We start from the raw sequence: 20,437 nt of genomic DNA, 5'->3' as shown, positions 1-20,437 counted from the left end.
CCCATGTTGATGAGGGATAGGGTCACTATAACATGCAGGGCTATAGAGGGATGGTTGTGTGTGTGTGTCATGGCTCCATGTCCCATGTTGATGAGGGATAGGGTCACTATAACATGCAGGGCTATAGAGGGATGGTTGTGTGTGTGTGTCATGGCTCCATGTCCCATGTTGATGAGGGATAGGGTCACTATAACATGCAGGGCTATAGAGGGATGGTTGTGTGTGTGTCATGGCTCCATGTCCCATGTTGATGAGGGATAGGGTCACTATAACATGCAGGGCTATAGAGGGATGGTTGTGTGTGTGTCATGGCTCCATGTCCATGTTGATGAGGGATAGGGTCACTATAACATGCAGGGCTATAGAGGGATGGTTGTGTGTGTGTGTCATGGCTCCATGTCCCATGTTGATGAGGGATAGGGTCACTATAACATGCAGGGCTATAGAGGGATGGTTGTGTGTGTATGTCATGGCTCCATGTCCCATGTTGATGAGGGAAAGGGTCACTATAACATGCAGGGCTATAGAGGGATGGTTGTGTGTGTGTCATGGCTCCATGTCCCATGTTGATGAGGGATAGGGTCACTATAACATGCAGGGCTATAGAGGGATGGTTGTGTGTGTGTCATGGCTCCATGTCCCATGTTGATGAGGGATAGGGTCACTATAACATGCAGGGCTATAGAGGGATGGTTGTGTGTGTGTCATGGCTCCATGTCCCATGTTGATGAGGGATAGGGTCACTATAACAAGCAGGGCTATAGAGGGATGGTTGTGTGTGTGTGTCATGGCTCCATGTCCCATGTTGATGAGGGATAGGGTCACTATAACATGCAGGGCTATAGAGGGATGGTTGTGTGTGTGTGTCATGGCTCCATGTCCCATGTTGATGAGGGATAGGGTCACTATAACATGCAGGGCTATAGAGGGATGGTTGTGTGTGTGTGTCATGGCTCCATGTCCCATGTTGATGAGGGATAGGGTCACTATAACATGCAGGGCTATAGAGGGATGGTTGTGTGTGTGTCATGGCTCCATGTCCCATGTTGATGAGGGATAGGGTCACTATAACATGCAGGGCTATAGAGGGATGGTTGTGTGTGTGTCATGGCTCCATGTCCATGTTGATGAGGGATAGGGTCACTATAACATGCAGGGCTATAGAGGGATGGTTGTGTGTGTGTGTCATGGCTCCATGTCCCATGTTGATGAGGATAGGGTCACTATAACATGCAGGGCTATAGAGGGATGGTTGTGTGTGTGTGTCATGGCTCCATGTCCCATGTTGATGAGGGATAGGGCCACTATAACATGCAGGGCTATAGAGGGATGGTTGTGTGTGTGTCATGGCTCCATGTCCCATGTTGATGAGGGATAGGGTCACTATAACATGCAGGGCTATAGAGGGATGGTTGTGTGTGTGTGTCATGGCTCCATGTCCCATGTTGATGAGGGATAGGGTCACTATAACATGCAGGGCTATAGAGGGATGGTTGTGTGTGTGTGTCATGGCTCCATGTCCCATGTTGATGAGGGATAGGGTCACTATAACATGCAGGGCTATAGAGGGATGGTTGTGTGTGTGTGTCATGGCTCCATGTCCCATGTTGATGAGGGATAGGGTCACTATAACATGCAGGGCTATAGAGGGATGGTTGTGTGTGTGTGTCATGGCTCCATGTCCCATGTTGATGAGGGATAGGGTCACTATAACATGCAGGGCTATAGAGGGATGGTTGTGTGTGTGTCATGGCTCCATGTCCCATGTTGATGAGGGATAGGGTCACTATAACATGCAGGGCTATAGAGGGATGGTTGTGTGTGTGTCATGGCTCCATGTCCATGTTGATGAGGGATAGGGTCACTATAACATGCAGGGCTATAGAGGGATGGTTGTGTGTGTGTGTCATGGCTCCATGTCCCATGTTGATGAGGGATAGGGTCACTATAACATGCAGGGCTATAGAGGGATGGTTGTGTGTGTGTGTCATGGCTCCATGTCCCATGTTGATGAGGGATAGGGTCACTATAACATGCAGGGCTATAGAGGGATGGTTGTGTGTGTGTCATGGCTCCATGTCCCATGTTGATGAGGGATAGGGTCACTATAACATGCAGGGCTATAGAGGGATGGTTGTGTGTGTGTGTCATGGCTCCATGTCCCATGTTGATGAGGGATAGGGTCACTATAACATGCAGGACTATAGAGGGATGGTTGTGTGTGTGTGTCATGGCTCCATGTCCCATGTTGATGAGGGATAGGGTCACTATAACATGCAGGGCTATAGAGGGATGGTTGTGTGTGTGTGTCATGGCTCCATGTCCCATGTTGATGAGGGATAGGGTCACTATAACATGCAGGGCTATAGAGGGATGGTTGTGTGTGTGTGTCATGGCTCCATGTCCCATGTTGATGAGGGATAGGGTCACTATAACATGCAGGGCTATAGAGGGATGGTTGTGTGTGTGTGTCATGGCTCCATGTCCCATGTTGATGAGGGATAGGGTCACTATAACATGCAGGGCTATAGAGGGATGGTTGTGTGTGTGTGTCATGGCTCCATGTCCCATGTTGATGAGGGATAGGGTCACTATAACATGCAGGGCTATAGAGGGATGGTTGTGTGTGTGTCATGGCTCCATGTCCCATGTTGATGAGGGATAGGGTCACTATAACATGCAGGGCTATAGAGGGATGGTTGTGTGTGTGTGTCATGGCTCCATGTCCCATGTTGATGAGGGATAGGGTCACTATAACATATAGGGCTATAGAGGGATGGTTGTGTGTGTCATGGCTCCATGTCCCATGTTGATGAGGGATAGGGTCACTATAACATGCAGGGCTATAGAGGGATGGTTGTGTGTGTGTGTCATGGCTCCATGTCCCATGTTGATGAGGGATAGGGTCACTATAACATGCAGGGCTATAGAGGGATGGTTGTGTGTGTGTGTCATGGCTCCATGTCCCATGTTGATGAGGGATAGGGTCACTATAACATATAGGGCTATAGAGGGATGGTTGTGTGTGTGTGTCATGGCTCCATGTCCCATGTTGATGAGGGATAGGGTCACTATAACATGCAGGGCTATAGAGGGATGGTTGTGTGTGTGTGTCATGGCTCCATGTCCCATGTTGATGAGGGATAGGGTCACTATAACATGCAGGGCTATAGAGGGATGGTTGTGTGTGTCATGGCTCCATGTCCCATGTTGATGAGGTCATAAAGGTGGTTGGAGACAGCTGATGTCTCTGTGTTTATCCTGTGGGGTTATTAGCCACTTTCCTAATCAAAGCCTGATGGGAAGAGAGTTGAGGTATAACAGACTCCTCAGGGTAGACGCCTGCGTGTCGTCTGTGAATGTCACTCTGTCTCTCTTCACCATCTCATTTAAATGACATTCTATTGGTTAAAGGTCCATGTGTGGCTCTGTGATTGGATCTTTCATTGGTTCTGAAATTAGTCTGTCCCACATGGCACCCTATTCCCTATGTAGTGCACTACTCTATACGCCCTGGTCAAAAGTAATGCACTACCCTATAGACCCTGGTCAAAAGTAGTGCACTACCCTATAGACCCTGGTCAATGTAGTGCGCTACCCTATAGACCCTGGTCAAAAGTAGTGCACTACCCTATAGACCCTGGTCAAAGTAGTGCACTACCCTATATACCCTGGTCAAAAGTAGTGCGCTACCCTATAGACCCTGGTCAAAAGTAGTGCACTAACCTATAGACCCTGGTCAAAAGTAGTGCGCTACCCTATAGACCAAGGTCAAAAGTAGTGCGCTACCCTATAGACCCTGGTCAAAAGTAGTGCGCTACCCTATAGACCCTGGTCAAAGTAGTGCACTACCCTATATACCCTGGTCAAAAGTAGTGCGCTACCCTATAGACCCTGGTCAAAAGTAGTGCACTAACCTATAGACCCTGGTCAAAAGTAGTGCGCTACCCTATAGACCAAGGTCAAAAGTAGTGCACTACCCTATAGACCCTGGTCAAAAGTAGTGCGCTACCCTATAGACCAAGGTCAAAAGTAGTGCACTAACCTATAGACCCTGGTGAAATGTAATGCACTACATAGGGAGCCATTTTGGATGCAGTGCTGCCTGTCTAGGACCCATTGAATGGTTGAAAAATCACCATTTATTTCAAGGTGTGGTGATATAAAACACCATTTATTCCAAGGTGTGGTGATATAAAACACAATTTATTCAAGGTGTGGTGATATAAATCACCATTTATTTCAAGGTGTGGTGATATAAATCACCATTTATATCAAGGTGTGGTGATAAAAATCACCATTTATTTCAAGGTGTGGTGATATAAATCCCGACAGTATCATAATGTCATTCCAAACAACACTTTATTCAGTCTATTCTATACACATACACAGAAGGTCTATGTCACACACACACACACACACACACACACACACACACACACACACACACACACACACACACACACACACACACACACACACACACACACACACACACACACACACACACACACACACACACACACACACACACACACACACACACACACACACACACACACACACACACACACCTCTGTATTAGCTCAGGCAGGTGGTGAGAGAGACTCACCATCATGCACCTCTAACAACCTCTCAGGGAAAATGCAGAGCGCCAAATTCAAATAAATTACTATAAAAATCTAACTTTCATTAAATCACACAACATGTAAGATAGCAAATTAAAGCTACACTTGTTGTGAATCCAGCCAACATGTCAGATTTCAAAAAGGCTTTTCGGCGAAAACAAACAATGCTATAATCTGAGGATAGCACCTCCGTAAACAAAGAGAAAGCATATTTCAACCCTGCAGGCGCGACACAAAACGATGAAATAAAAATATAATTCATGCCTTTGACAAACTTCTTTTGTTGGCACTCCAATATGTCCCATTAACATCACAAATGCTCCTTTTGTTCGATTAATTCCGTCGATTTATATCCAAAATATCCATTTATCTGGCGCGTTTGATCCAGAAAAACACCGGTTCCAAGTTGCTCAAAGTAACTTGATTACAAAATATCTCAAAAGTTACCTGTAAACTTTGCCAAAACATTTCAAACCACTTTTGTAAAACAACGTTAGGTATTTTTAATGTAAATAATCGATAAAATTGAAGACTGGATGATCTGTGTTCAATACAGGAAGAAATCAAACTGTAGCATGCTTTCTGGTCACGTGCCTCTATCTAACAGTACACTTCAGGTGACCCTCGTTCAAGATGGCCGTACTTCTCCATTACACAAAGGAAAAACCTCAACCAATTTCTAAAGACTGTTGACATCCAGTGGAAGTGATACGAACCCCAAGAAGGTCCCTTAAAAATCTGGATTCCCAATGAAAACACATTGAAAAGAGAGTGACCTGAAAAAAAAATGAATCTGAATGGTTTGTCCTCAGGGTTTCGCCTGCTAAATACGTTCTGTTATACTCACAGAAATGATTCAAATAGTTTGAGAAACTTCAGAGTGTTTTCTATCTAAATCTACTAATAATATGCATATCTTATCTTCTGGGGATGAGTAGCAGGCAGTTGAATTTGGTCATGCATTTCATCTGGACGTGAAAATACTGCCCCGTCACAGCCTTCTGGGATTGATTTAAACTGTTTCCTTCATTCAACATCAACATCTGATTGCTCACTTTCATTTGAATAATTTATACAGTTAAAAGCATGACTGATATACAGACTGAAGCTGTGGTAGGATGCTATTTTTTTTACATATACCTGTACTGTATATTGTCGAGAATAGGTAGCTGTGTACATTCTCCTCCTCTCCTCATCTCTCCTTTCCTCTCCCCTCCCTCTTTACTAGTAGTAGGTGCTGATGATAAATAGGAAACACATTTCAACCCTCAGACAGTCACTGTGTGAATCCAGATCAACCCTCAGACAGTCACTGTGTGAATCCAGATCAACCCTCAGACAGTCACTGTGTGAATCCAGATCAACCCTCAGACAGTCACTGTGTGAATCCAGATCAACCCGCAGACAGTCACTGTGTGAATCCATTTCAACCCTCAGACAGTCACTGTGTGAATCCATAGTGCGGTAGGATGAAGGCAGTATACAGCTAGTGTGGTAGGATGAAGGTAGTATACAGATAGTGTGGTAGGATGAAGGCAGTATACAGCTCGTGTGGTAGGATGAAGGCAGTATATAGCTAGTGTGGTAGGATGAAGGCAGTATACAGCTAGTGTGGTAGGATGAAGGCAGTATACAGCTAGTGTGGTAGGATGAAGGCAGTATACAGCTAGTGTGGTAGGATGAAGGCAGTATACAGCTAGTGTGGTAGGATGAAGGCAGTATACAGCTAGTGTGGTAGGATGAAGGCAGTATATAGCTAGTGTGGTAGGATGAAGGCAGTATACAGCTCGTGTGGTAGGATGAAGGTAGTATACAGATAGTGTGGTAGGATGAAGGCAGTATACAGCTAGTGTGGTAGGATGAAGGCAGTATACAGCTAGTGTGGTAGGATGAAGGCAGTATACAGCTCGTGTGGTAGGATGAAGGCAGACACAAGCCATATCTGAGGAGTATGAAGTTTGTGCCTTTAAGATGTAATCTGCAGGATGACATTTTAACAAGGCTCTCCTCCTCTATAGCAAGGAAACATCCAGCTCAATCTGGCCTGCGGAGGTCGGAGTGTTTTGGTTGAAATGTTTGGGATTTTGACTTACAAAACACTCCAGGCCGCCCTTGAACATCCAACATGTGAAAGTATATAGAAATTATAATGAATCTAAGCTTTTTCATGTATCCGCCCCTTTTCTCTGATGAGCAAATCGTTCAGGATGAAACCTGTCCGGCCCACCACTGAATTTTCAAATCCGACGTGGCCCTCGAGCCACAATTATTGCCCAGCGCTGATCTGTTGAGGAAGAGGGAGAATAAGAGAGGGGGAAGTGGAGAGAAAGAGAGGACTAGTCAGTGACGGACGGGTAGGGAGTTGGAAAGGGATCAAACAGCTGAAACAGAGATGGAAGCTGCTGGAAATGTTCTGACATGATTACCTCTTTTATGAAATCTGTCTGACCACATCAAAGGTGTGTGTGTGTGTGTGTGTGTGTGTGTGTGTGTGTGTGTGTGTGTGTGTGTGTGTGTGTGTGTGTGTGTGTGTGTGTGTGTGTGTGTGTGTGTGTGTGTGTGTGTGTGTGTGTGTGTGTGTGTGTGTGTGTGTGTGTGTGTGTGTGTGTGTGTGTGCATGTTCAAACTGCAGCCAGAGAGAGACTATTTTGATCAAAGCAGTGGTTTAGTCACCGTTCTGTAATTAACTAACGAGGACATGGAGCGTTTAAGTGTGTGTGTCTGTGTGTCTCCTAAGTGACATATACAGCTAGTGTGGTAGGATGAAGGCAGTATACAGCTAGTGTGGTAGGATGAAGGCAGTATATAGCTAGTGTGGTAGGATGAAGGCAGTATACAGCTAGTGTGGTAGGATGAAGGCAGTTTACAGCTAGTGTGGTAGGATGAAGGCAGTTTACAGCTAGTGTGGTAGGATGAAGGCAGTTTACAGCTAGTGTGGTAGGATGAAGGCAGTTTACAGCTAGTGTGGTAGGATGAAGGCAGTTTACAGCTAGTGTGGTAGGATGAAGGCAGTATACAGCTAGTGTGGTAGGATGAAGGCAGTATACAGTTAGTGTGGTAGGATGAAGGCAGTATACAGCTAGTGTGGTAGGATGAAGGCAGTTTACAGCTAGTGTGGTAGGATGAAGGCAGTTTACAGCTAGTGTGGTAGGATGAAGGCAGTTTACAGCTAGTGTGGTAGGATGAAGGCAGTATACAGCTAGTGTGGTAGGATGAAGGCAGTATATAGTTAGTCTGGTAGGATGAAGGCAGTATACAGCTAGTCTGGTAGGATGAAGGCAGTTTACAGCTAGTGTGGTAGGATGAAGGCAGTATATAGCTAGTGTGGTAGGATGAAGGCAGTATACAGCTAGTGTGGTAGGATGAAGGCAGTATATAGCTAGTGTGGTAGGATGAAGGCAGTATACAGTTAGTGTGGTAGGATGAAGGCAGTATACAGCTAGTGTGGTAGGATGAAGGCAGTATATAGCTAGTGTGGTAGGATGAAGGCAGTTTACAGCTAGTGTGGTAGGATGAAGGCAGTTTACAGCTAGTGTGGTAGGATGAAGGCAGTATACAGCTAGTGTGGTAGGATGAAGGCAGTATACAGCTAGTGTGGTAGGATGAAGGCAGTATATAGCTAGTGTGGTAGGATGAAGGCAGTATACAGCTAGTGTGGTAGGATGAAGGCAGTTTACAGCTAGTGTGGTAGGATGAAGGCAGTTTACAGCTAGTGTGGTAGGATGAAGGCAGTTTACAGCTAGTGTGGTAGGATGAAGGCAGTTTACAGCTAGTGTGGTAGGATGAAGGCAGTTTACAGCTAGTGTGGTAGGATGAAGGCAGTATACAGCTAGTGTGGTAGGATGAAGGCAGTATACAGTTAGTGTGGTAGGATGAAGGCAGTATACAGCTAGTGTGGTAGGATGAAGGCAGTTTACAGCTAGTGTGGTAGGATGAAGGCAGTTTACAGCTAGTGTGGTAGGATGAAGGCAGTTTACAGCTAGTGTGGTAGGATGAAGGCAGTATACAGCTAGTGTGGTAGGATGAAGGCAGTATATAGTTAGTCTGGTAGGATGAAGGCAGTATACAGCTAGTCTGGTAGGATGAAGGCAGTTTACAGCTAGTGTGGTAGGATGAAGGCAGTATATAGCTAGTGTGGTAGGATGAAGGCAGTATACAGCTAGTGTGGTAGGATGAAGGCAGTATATAGCTAGTGTGGTAGGATGAAGGCAGTATACAGTTAGTGTGGTAGGATGAAGGCAGTATACAGCTAGTGTGGTAGGATGAAGGCAGTATATAGCTAGTGTGGTAGGATGAAGGCAGTTTACAGCTAGTGTGGTAGGATGAAGGCAGTTTACAGCTAGTGTGGTAGGATGAAGGCAGTATACAGCTAGTGTGGTAGGATGAAGGCAGTATACAGCTAGTGTGGTAGGATGAAGGCAGTATACAGCTAGTGTGGTAGGATGAAGGCAGTATACAGCTAGTGTGGTAGGATGAAGGCAGTTTACAGCTAGTGTGGTAGGATGAAGGCAGTTTACAGCTAGTGTGGTAGGATGAAGGCAGTATACAGCTAGTGTGGTAGGATGAAGGCAGTATACAGCTAGTGTGGTAGGATGAAGGCAGTATACAGCTAGTGTGGTAGGATGAAGGCAGTATTTAATTTTACCTTTTTTACCAGGCAAGTCAGTTAAGAACATATTCTTATTTTCAATGACGGCCTGGGAACAGTGGGTTAACTGCCTGTTCAGGGGCAGAACGACAGATTTGTACCTTGTCAGCTCGGGGGTTTGAACTCGCAACCTTCCGGTTACTAGTCTAACGCTCTTACCACTAGGCTACGCTGCCGTATACAGCTAGTGTGGTAGGATGAAGGCAGTATACAGCTAGTGTGGTAGGATGAAGGCAGTATACAGCTAGTGTGGTAGGATGAATGCCGTATACAGCTAGTGTGGTAGGATGAAGGCAGTATACAGATAGTGTGGTAGGATGAAGGCAGTTTACAGCTAGTGTGGTAGGATGAAGGCAGTATACAGCTAGTGTGGTAGGATGAAGGCAGTATACAGCTAGTGTGGTAGGATGAAACTCAACTCTGAAGAGTTTGACGTTGGTGCTTTAAAACTTAGTCTGCAGGATGACATTTTAAGAAGACTGCCGCCAGTATCTAGCGTTCCTCATTAAACACCAGATAAAATGATACAATGGAAAACTAGTATCTAGGGTGCATAGTAATACGGTATCTTTATGTTTAAAGGAGGGTAGTTAAGTCACAGGACTTGGTTTGAGCCCTAGAGGAGATAAGAGAGAAGAGAGGAGGGAGAGGAGGGAGGGAGAGGAGGGAGAGGAGGGAGAGAGACGGGAGAGGATAGAGAGGAGAGAGAGGAGAGGCAGGAGAGGAGGGAGAGGCTGGAGAGATGAGAGAAGCGGGAGAGGAGGGAGAGGATAGAGAGATGAGAGAGGAGGGAGAGGATAGAGAGACGGGAGAGGAGGGAGAGGATAGAGAGACGGGAGAGGAGGGAGAGGATAGAGAGATGAGAGAAGAGGGAGAGGATAGAGAGATGAGAGAGGAGAGAGAGGCGGGAGAGGAGGGAGAGAATAGAGAGATGAGAGAGGAGAGAGAGGCGGGAGAGGAGGGAGAGGATAGAGAGATGAGAGAGGCGGGAGAGGAGGGAGAGGATAGCGAGATGAGAGAGGAGAGAGAGGCGGGAGAGGAGGGAGAGGATAGAGAGATGAGAGAGGCGGGAGAGGAGGGAGAGAATAGAGAGACGGGAGAGGAGGGACAGGATAGAGAGATGAGAGAGGCGGGAGAGGAGGGAGAGGATAGAGAGATGAGAGAGGAGAGAGAGGAGGGAGAGGATAGAGAGATGAGAGAAGAGGGAGAGGATAGAGAGATGAGAGAGGAGAGAGAGGAGTGAGAGGATAGAGAGATGAGAGAAGAGGGAGAGGATAGAGAGATGAGAGAGGAGAGAGAGGCGGGAGAGGAGGGAAAGGATAGAGAGATGAGAGAGGAGAGAGAGACGGGAGAGGAGGGAGAGAGAGGAGAGAGGAGAGAGAGGAGAGAAGCGAGGATAGAGAGGAGAGGAGAGAGAAGAGAGGAGAGAGAGGTGGGAGAGGAGGGAGAGAGAGGAGAGAGGAGAGAGAGGAGAGAGAGGAGGGAGAGGAGAGAGAGGAGAGAGAGATGAGAAAGGAGAGAGAGGCGGGAGAGGAGGGAGAGAGAGGAGAGAGGAGAGAGGAGAGAGAGGAGAGAGAGGAGGGAGAGGAGAGAGAGGAGAGAGAGATGAGAAAGGAGAGAGGGGCGGGAGAGAAATACATGATAACAAATTAACAGTAAATATGAGACTCACAAAGGTTCCAAAAGAATAAAGACATTTCAAATGTCTTTGTTCTCTCGTTTACAACATCCATTTATTTTATTAATGCTCACATTTGAAAATACAAACATTTGAATTGCTTCTATGTAAAACGCGCAATAATTTTTGGTATTTCTAGGGCATTGTGTACGGCGTTTATGGTTAATGGTTGTAAGCATTTGCCTCTGAATCCAAAAGTTCAAAGTTCAAATCTAATGATAGAAAGTTGTTTTTGATAGTTTAGTCTCAACCTTTACCTTAACCACTCAGAGTTTATACCTAACCCTTAATAAATTGGAGTTAATTCCTGAACCCTAACCATAAACACTTTGACATTTGAACTTTGGAACAACTGTACTATATATCCTGTTCCTGTGAGTATGGCTGCAGTCTGGTAGAGAACGACCAGACTGTTACTGAGGGATAGAGGAGAGGACAGGACACACACACAAACACAAAGAGAGAGACACACAAACACACACACAGAGAGAGACACACACACACACACACACACACACACACACACACACACACACACACACACACACACACACACACACACACACACACACACACACACACACACACACACACACACACACACACACATAGAGTTAGAGGCTTGAGAAGAGGACAGAACATGCTGTACTGTCTAGGAGTGCTTTTCCCTTACATGTCTCTCAACCCTACTGCTCCCCATGAGATGTGTGTGTGTGTGTGTGTGTGTGTGTGTGTGTGTGTGTGTGTGTGTGTGTGTGTGTGTGTGTGTGTGTGTGTGTGTGTGTGTGTGTGTGTGTGTGTGTGTGTGTGTGTGTGTGTGTGTGTGTGTGTGTGTGCAGCCCTCCAGAGGAACGTTAGAGGCTGGCGGGCCATCTTCTTAAAAAATGTGTGTGTTTTTCTGTGCTTGTGCGTGTAGCCCAGTCCATTTTCCGTACGGCTGGACATGCGGAGCTGCCGTGACGATGTTAGTGAGAGAGAGAGGTTATTATCAGTGACCTTTGAACTGGCCCCGTCCATTTTTGGAACTCTTAAAATGTTGGCCGCAACCCATGTTACATTGGTGCTGGGATCCAGAGGAACATGCTAAAAGCTTTAGAGACCTCTCTCTCGATCTCTCTTTCCCCCCAACCCCCCTCTCTCTCTATCTCTCGATCTCTCTTTCCCTCTCCCCCCTGCTCTCTCTCTCTCTCTCTCTCTCTCTCTCTCTCTCTCTGTCTATCTCTCTCTTGATCTCTCTGTCTATCTCTCTCTGTCTATCTCTCTCTCTGTCTCTCGCTCTAAATCCATCCTGCCCTCTGTCTCTGTCACAGACCCATGTCATATATTGGTGTACGATGGCTCAGCATTGGATAGCTGCTGTTTTATGGACTATTTTGTGTGTTCTTGTTGAAGAACTGTAGTATGGTGTGTTTCTCTGAGTCGTGGCTCATCTTTACTCTACAGACAGCGATGCTTACAAAACTCTAGATTACCTTTACTCCACACAGTGATGCTTACAAAACTCTAGATCATCTTTACTCCACACAGCAATGCTTACAAAACTCTAGATCATCTTTAGTCCACACAGCAATGCTTACAAAACTCTAGATCATCTTTACTCTACAGACAGCAATGCTTACAAAACTCTAGATTACCTTTACTCCACACAGCAATGCTTACAAAACTCTAGATCATCTTTACTCCACACAGAAATGCTTACAAAACTCTAGATCATCTTTACTCCACACAGCAATGCTTACAAAACTCTAGATCATCTTTACTCCACACAGCAATGCTTACAAAACTCTAGATCATCTTTACTCCACACAGCAATGCTTACAAAACTCTAGATCATCTTTACTCCACACACAGCGATGCTTACAAAACTCTAGATCATCTTTACTCCACACACAGCGATGCTTACACAATTCTCACTCACTTTCTATTTGGCAAATCTGACCATAAGTCCAACCTCCTGATTCCTGCTTACAAGCAAAAACTCAAACAGGAAGTTCCAGTGACGCGCTCAAGAAGGAAATGGTCCGATGAATGGTTGCTAAGCTCCAGGACTGTTATGCTAGCACAGACTGGAATATGTCCCGGGATTCATCTGATGACATTGAGGAGTTTACCACATCAGTCATCAAATGTATTAATACATTTAATAAGTGCATCGATGATGTTATCCCCACAGTGACCGTACATACATTTCCCATCCAGAAGCCATGGATTACAGGCAACATCCACACTGAGCTACAGGCTTGAGCTGCCGCTTTCAAGGAGCTTGACACTAATCCAGACGCTTATAAGAAATCACTCTACAACCTCCGCTGAGCCGTCAAACAGAGAAAATGTCAATACAGGACTAAGATCGAATCCTACTACTACTATGCCGGCTCTGATGCGCGTCGGATGTGGCAGGGCTTGCAAACTATCATGGATTGCAAAAGATAAACCAAGCCGTGAGCTGCCCTGTTGCGAGAGCCTGCCAAATGCCTTCCATGCTCGTTTAGAGGCGAGCAACACTGAACCATGCATGAGAACACCAGCTGTTCTGGATGACTGTGTGATCATGCTCTCTGTAGCCGATGTGAGTAAGATCTTTAAATAGGTTAACATTCACAATCCCCTCTCTGTGTCTCTGTTAGTGACACAGTCTGATTCTGGTTTCAGCTGCTATGTTGGTAAACTAAACCTTGAACAAATACAATCAAAGGATCAACAGTGAGTGAAGTGAATTGTAATATGTCAGTTTGCTAACAGCAGGTGACACCAAGACATAGAAACAGGAAAAGGGTCTGTATACTGATTCTGTTTATCTTCTTTCTCTCTCTTCAACCCCCCCTCTCCCCTCCCCCTCTACTTCTCCATTTCTTTCCAACCCCCCTTTCCCTCTCCCCTCCCCTCCCCTCCCACTCTCCACTCGCCTCTCCTCCATTTCTTTCCCACCCCCCCTTTCCCTCTCCCCTCCCACTCTCCTCTCCTCCTCCTCCTCTCCCCCTCTCCTCCATTTCTTTCCTACCCCCTCTCTCCTCCCTCCAGACTGCTTCTCCTCTAAAGGGGAGGACAGGTTGTTCAGGAGGCTGTTTCGGAGGTACAACCAGTTTATCAGGCCGGTGGAGAACGTCTCAGACCCCGTCACCGTGGAGTTTGAGGTTTCCATGTCACAGCTCGTAAAAGTGGTAAGTCACACACACACAGATGTACACAGACACACAGGCACGCATACACACACAAATACACAAAAACAAGTGTGAATGCACACACACGTACCTGAGCATACACACAGAAACACACCATGTACCGTGCACAGATACACACAAACACACACCCACATTCCATTAGCTTTTCTCTGATGAATGAGAGTAATGTGGTCAGAATCTAATCTCACTAAAAGTGCCCACTCAGCTGTGTGTGTGTGTGTGTGTGTGTGTGTGTGTGTGTGTGTGTGTGTGTGTGTGTGTGTGTGTGTGTGTGTGTGTGTGTGTGTGTGTGTGTGTGTGTGTGTGTGTGTGTGTGTGTGTGTGTGTGTGTGTGTGTGTGTGTGTGTGTACTCATCTGCTCTGTGAATAATGCCCCTGCTTTAGTCAGATTAGATTTCTCTCACGTAAGGAACAGAATAGAGGAAAACTTCCACCTTGGGAAGATAACAAAGGCATGGTTCAAAGTGAATGAAACAATCAGGTTATAAACCTATTGTCAGGGTAAAGCTGGGATTAAGACCAATATGCAGGTGGGCAGTTTACCGCTATGACGATTAGGAATGAGTGACACATCAGCACTGTCAGCAGGTGATCTTAGGTCCGTGTGTGTGTGTGTGTGTGTGTGTGTGTGTGTGTGTGTGTGTGTGTGTGTGTGTGTGTGTGTGTGTGTGTGTGTGTGTGTGTGTGTGTGTGTGTGTGTGTGTGTGTGTGTGTGTGTGAGAGAGGTCAGATGAGTCAGTGTATTAATAAGGGTTGAGGGGAACAGGGTCATTGTCTTCCACCTGAATACTACTACTGCAGCTGTCAGCCATTCAGGCCTGTTAGTCGGTCATTTACATTTCTTTAATTGAACCGTTATTTAACTAGGCAAGTCAGTTCAGAACAAATTGTTGTTTACAATGACGACCTACACCGGCCAAACATGGACGATGCTGTATGGGACTCCCAATGACGACCTACACCGGCCAAACATGGACGATGCTGTATGGGACTCCCAATGACGACCTACACCGGCCAAACATGGACGATGCTGTATGGGACTCCCAATGACGACCTACACCGGCCAAACATGGACGATGCTGTATGGGACTCCCAATGACGACCTACACCGGCCAAACATGGACGATGCTGTATGGGACTCCCAATGACGACCTACACCGGCCAAACATGGACGATGCTGTATGGGACTCCCAATGACGACCTACACCGGCCAAACATGGACGATGCTGTATGGGACTCCCAATGACGACCTACACCGGCCAAACATGGACGATGCTGTATGGGACTCCCAATGACGACCTACACCGGCCAAACATGGACGATGCTGTATGGGACTCCCAATGACGACCTACACCGGCCAAACATGGACGATGCTGTATGGGACTCCCAATGACGACCTACACCGGCCAAACATGGACGATGCTGTATGGGACTCCCAATGACGACCTACACCGGCCAAACATGGACGATGCTGTATGGGACTCCCAATGACGACCTACACCGGCCAAACATGGACGATGCTGTATGGGACTCCCAATGACGACCTACACCGGCCAAACATGGAAGATGCTGTATGGGACTCCCAATGACGACCTACACCGGCCAAACATGGACGAAGCTGTATGGGACTCCCAATGACGACCTACACCGGCCAAACATGGACGATGCTGTATGGGACTCCCAATGACGTCCGGTTGTGATACAGCCTGGTAGTCATTCTGTCATGTCAGTCAAACCAAGCCTTAAGAATGGGAGGGAAAGGATAAGAGATAGAGGCTCAAATCAAGTCTAATTCTGCCCCAGTTACAATTCTAATTCTACCCCAGTTACAGTTCTAATTCTACCCCAGTTACAATTCTAATTCTGCCCCAGTTACAATTCTAATTCTACCCCAGTTACAGTTCTAATTCTACCCCAGTTACAGTTCTAATTCTACCCCAGTTACAATTCTAATTCTACCCCAGTTACAGTTCTAATTCTACCCCAGTTACAGTTCTAATTCTACCCCAGTTACAATTCTAATTCTACCCCAGTTACAGTTCTAATTCTACCCCAGTTACAGTTCTAATTCTACCCCAGTTACAATTCTAATTCTACCCTTATATAGGGAATGGGTAGTTAAGTAGTGTACTATATAGGGAATATGTAGTTAAGTAGTGCACTATATAGGGAATGGGTAGTTAAGTAGTGCACTATATAGGGAATAGGTAGTTAAGTAGTGCACTATATAGGGAATGGGTAGTTAAGTAGTGCACTATATAGGGAATAGGTAGTTAAGTAGTGCACTATATAGGGAGTAGGTAGTTATGAAGTACTCTACGTAGGGAATAGGTAGTTAAGTAGTGCACTATATAGGGAATGGGGAGTTAAGTAGTGCACTATATAGGGAATAGGTAGTTAAGTAGTGCACTATATAGGGAATGGGTAGTTAAGTAGTGCACTATATAGGGAATAGGTAGTTAAGTAGTGCACTATATAGGGAGTAGGTAGTTATGAAGTACTCTATGTAGGGAATAGGTAGTTAAGTAGTGCACTATGTAGGGAGTAGGTAGTTATGAAGTGCTCTATGTAGGGAGTAGGGACGCAGCTGAGTTTTTCAGTTGTTAGAGGTGACATTTAATAAGATTACTCCCGCTGTTTTGACTGGTTATCTGACTGCTGTGGCTGTGTATGGCACAAACAGGAATAATACACACACAGTCATTGCACAAACACACACACACACACACAAACACACACACACTGCCGTAGGCTGACCTATGATCTGTTTCTTGTCTGTAGGATGAAGTGAATCAGATCATGGAGACAAATCTGTGGCTGAGACACGTAAGTACACACACACACACACACACACACACACACACACACACACACACACACACACACACACACACACACACACACACACACACACACACACACACACACACACACACACACAACAATCATCTTATTGATGACTAATATGTTCCCTCAGAGGTCTACTAGGGGATGGGGTGAGGCGGGGATGGGGTGAGGCAGGGATGGGGTGAGGCAGGGATGGGGTGAGGCGGGGATGGGGTGAGGCAGGGATGGGGTGAGGCAGGGATGGGGTGAGGCAGGGATGGGGTGAGGCGGGGATGGGGTGAGGCAGGGATGGGGTGAGGCGGGGATGGGGTGAGGCAGGGATGGGGTGAGGCAGGGATGGGGTGAGGCAGGGATGGGGTGAGGCAGGGATGGGGTGAGGCAGGGATGGGGTGAGGCAGGGAGGGGTGAGGCAGGGAGGGGTGAGGCAGGGAGGGGTGAGGCAGGGAGGGGTGAGGCAGGGATGGGGTGAGGCAGGGATGGGGTGAGGCAGGGAGGGGTGAGGCAGGGAGGGGAGGGAGCCGTCTGATTTTGTTCATGTCAAACATCAATATGAATGTAGGACCCTTGCTTCCACAGTGTGTGTACGTGCCTGTGTTCATGCGTGTGTGTGTGTGTGTGTACGTGCCTGTGTTCATGCGTGTGTGTGTGTGTGTACGTGCCTGCATTCATGCGTGTGTGTGTGTGTGTGTACGTGCCTGCATTCATGCGTGTGTGTGTGTGTGTACGTGCCTGCATTCATGCGTGTGTGTGTATGTGCCTTTGAGATTGTGTGTCCCTCTGTGTAGAAACATTCATCCAGTCCTTAATCAATATGCTTCACTGTGGCCATGCTACACTGAACAGAGCCTCTGGGGGATCTATGGCCCGCTGTCATGAACTACTGACCTCTAGATAGCCAGGTGACTTCTCTGGAACTACATGAACTACTGACCTCTAGGTAGCCAGGTGACTTCTCTAGAACTACATGAACTACTGACCTCTAGATAGCCAGGTGACTTCTCTGGAACTACATTAACTACTGACCTCTAGATAGCCAGGTGACTTCTCTGGAACTACATGAACTACTGACCTCTAGATAGCTAGGTGACTTCTCTGGAACTACATGAACTACTGACCTCTAGGTAGCCAGGGGACTTCTCTAGAACTACTGACCTCTAGATAGCCAGGTGACTTCTCTGGAACTACATGAACTACTGACCTCTAGATAGCCAGGTGACTTCTCTGGAACTACATGAACTACTGACCTCTAGATAGCCAGGTGACTTCTCTGGAACTACATTAACTACTGACCTCTAGATAGCCAGGTGACTTCTCTGGAACTACATGAACTACTGACCTCTAGATAGCTAGGTGACTTCTCTGGAACTACATGAACTACTGACCTCTAGGTAGCCAGGGGACTTCTCTAGAACTACTGACCTCTAGATAGCCAGGTGACTTCTCTGGAACTACATGAACTACTGACCTCTAGATAGCCAGGTGACTTCTCTGGAACTACATGAACTACTGACCTCTAGATAGCCAGGTGACTTCTCTGGAACTACATGAACTACTGACCTCTAGATAGCCAGGTGACTTCTCTGGAACTACATGAACTACTGACCTCTAGATAGCCAGGTGACTTCTCTGGAACTACATGAACTACTGACCTCTAGATAACCAGGTGACTTCTCTGGAACTACATGAACTACTGACCTCTAGATAGCTAGGTGACTTCTCTGGAACTGCTGACCTCTAGGTAGCTAGCTGACTTCTCTGGAACTACTGACCTCTAGGTAGCTAGCTGACTTCTCTGGAACTACTGACCTCTAGATAGCTAGGTGACTTCTCTGGAACTGCTGACCTCTTGGTAGCTAGCTGACTTCTCTGGAACTACTGACCTCTAGATAGATAGCTGACTTCTCTGGAACTACATGACCTACTGACCTCTAGAGAGCTTCTCTCCCTTCTCTAGCTCTTTCCTGTTATGCAGGTGAATGAGGACCCAAAAGCGACTTGGCGAAAACAGAGTCTTTAATCCAGTAAAGTAACTTTACAATCAAAAGGCATAATTCTACTCGTAATGACGAGAACAGACTGGAGACTTGATCAAGAACTGCAGGTTGCCTCGGGAAGGCACTTGAACGTAGCAGACTCAGACACCTGCTCACCACGCAGCATCTGAGGGAAACACGACACGACAGGGCGATACATAGACACAGCACGGTGAACAATAGACAAGGATCCGACAGGGCAGGAACGGAAAACAAGGAGAGAAATAGGGACTCTAATCAGGGAAAAGGATCGGGAACAGGTGTGGGAAGACTAAATGATTGATTAGGGGAATAGGAACAGCTGGGAGCAGGAACGGAACGATAGAGAGAAGAGAGAGAGGAAGGGAGAGAGAAAAAGGGGAACGAACCTAAAAAGACCAGCAGGGGGAAAATGAACAGAGGGAAAAGCAAAATGACAAGACAATCTAAGACAAAACATGACAGTACCCCCCCACTCACCGAGCGCCTCCTGGCGCACTCGAGGAGGAATCCTGGCGGCAACGGAGGAAATCATCAATAAGCGAACGGTCCAGCACGTCCCGAGACGGGACCCAACTCCTCTCCTCAGGACCGTAACCCTCCCAATCCACTAAGTATTGGTGACCCCGTCCCCGAGAACGCATGTCCATGATCCTACGTACCTTGTAAATAGGTGCGCTCTCGACAAGGACGGGAGGGGGGAGGGAAGACGAACGGGGTGCGAAGAAAGGGCTTGACACAGGAGACATGGAAGACAGGATGGACGCGACGGAGATGTCGCGGAAGAAGCAGTCGCACAGCGACAGGATTGACGACCTGGGAGACACGGAACGGACCAATGAACCGCGGAGTCAACTTACGAGAAGCTGTCGTAAGAGGAAGGTTGCGAGTGGAAAGCCACACTCTCTGGCCGCAACAATACCTTGGACTCTTAATCCTGCGTTTATTGGCGGCTCTCACAGTCTGTGCCCTGTAACGGCAAAGTGCAGACCTCACCCTCCTCCAGGTGCGCTCACAACGTTGGACAAACGCTTGAGCGGAGGGAACGCTGGACTCGGCAAGCTGGGATGAGAACAGAGGAGGCTGGTAACCCAGACTACTCTGAAACGGAGATAACCCGGTAGCAGACGAAGGAAGCGAGTTGTGAGCGTATTCTGCCCAGGGGAGCTGTTCTGCCCAAGACGCAGGGTTTCTGAAAGAAAGGCTGCGTAGTATGCGACCAATCGTCTGATTGGCCCTCTCTGCTTGACCGTTAGACTGGGGATGAAACCCGGAAGAGAGACTGACGGACGCACCAATCAAACGACAGAACTCCCTCCAAAACTGTGACGTGAATTGCGGGCCTCTGTCTGAAACGGCGTCTAACGGGAGGCCATGAATTCTGAACACATTCTCGATGATGATTTGTGCCGTCTCCTTAGCGGAAGGAAGTTTAGCGAGGG

General features: G+C 47.0%; 1 protein-coding gene across 1 annotated transcript in view; it reads left to right on the top strand.

Annotated features, from left to right (window-relative positions):
• Window positions 1-20,437, top strand: part of LOC124024927 (neuronal acetylcholine receptor subunit alpha-3-like) — a gene marked incomplete at its 3' end in the record, with an annotated part of 62,851 nt that overhangs the window by 22,426 nt on the left and 19,988 nt on the right. Inside the window, exons 3-4 of the mRNA XM_046338657.1 lie at window positions 13,976-14,115; window positions 16,918-16,962. Of these exons, the coding sequence (XP_046194613.1) occupies window positions 13,976-14,115; window positions 16,918-16,962 (185 nt within the window). The remainder of the gene's footprint in view (window positions 1-13,975; window positions 14,116-16,917; window positions 16,963-20,437) is intronic.

Source organism: Oncorhynchus gorbuscha, unplaced genomic scaffold, assembly GCF_021184085.1.
Source record: "Oncorhynchus gorbuscha isolate QuinsamMale2020 ecotype Even-year unplaced genomic scaffold, OgorEven_v1.0 Un_scaffold_2085, whole genome shotgun sequence".
NCBI classification, from domain to species: Eukaryota; Metazoa; Chordata; class Actinopteri; order Salmoniformes; family Salmonidae; genus Oncorhynchus; species Oncorhynchus gorbuscha.
Note: the sequence above shows the minus strand (reverse complement) of the source record. Positions and strands in the feature narration are given on the sequence as shown.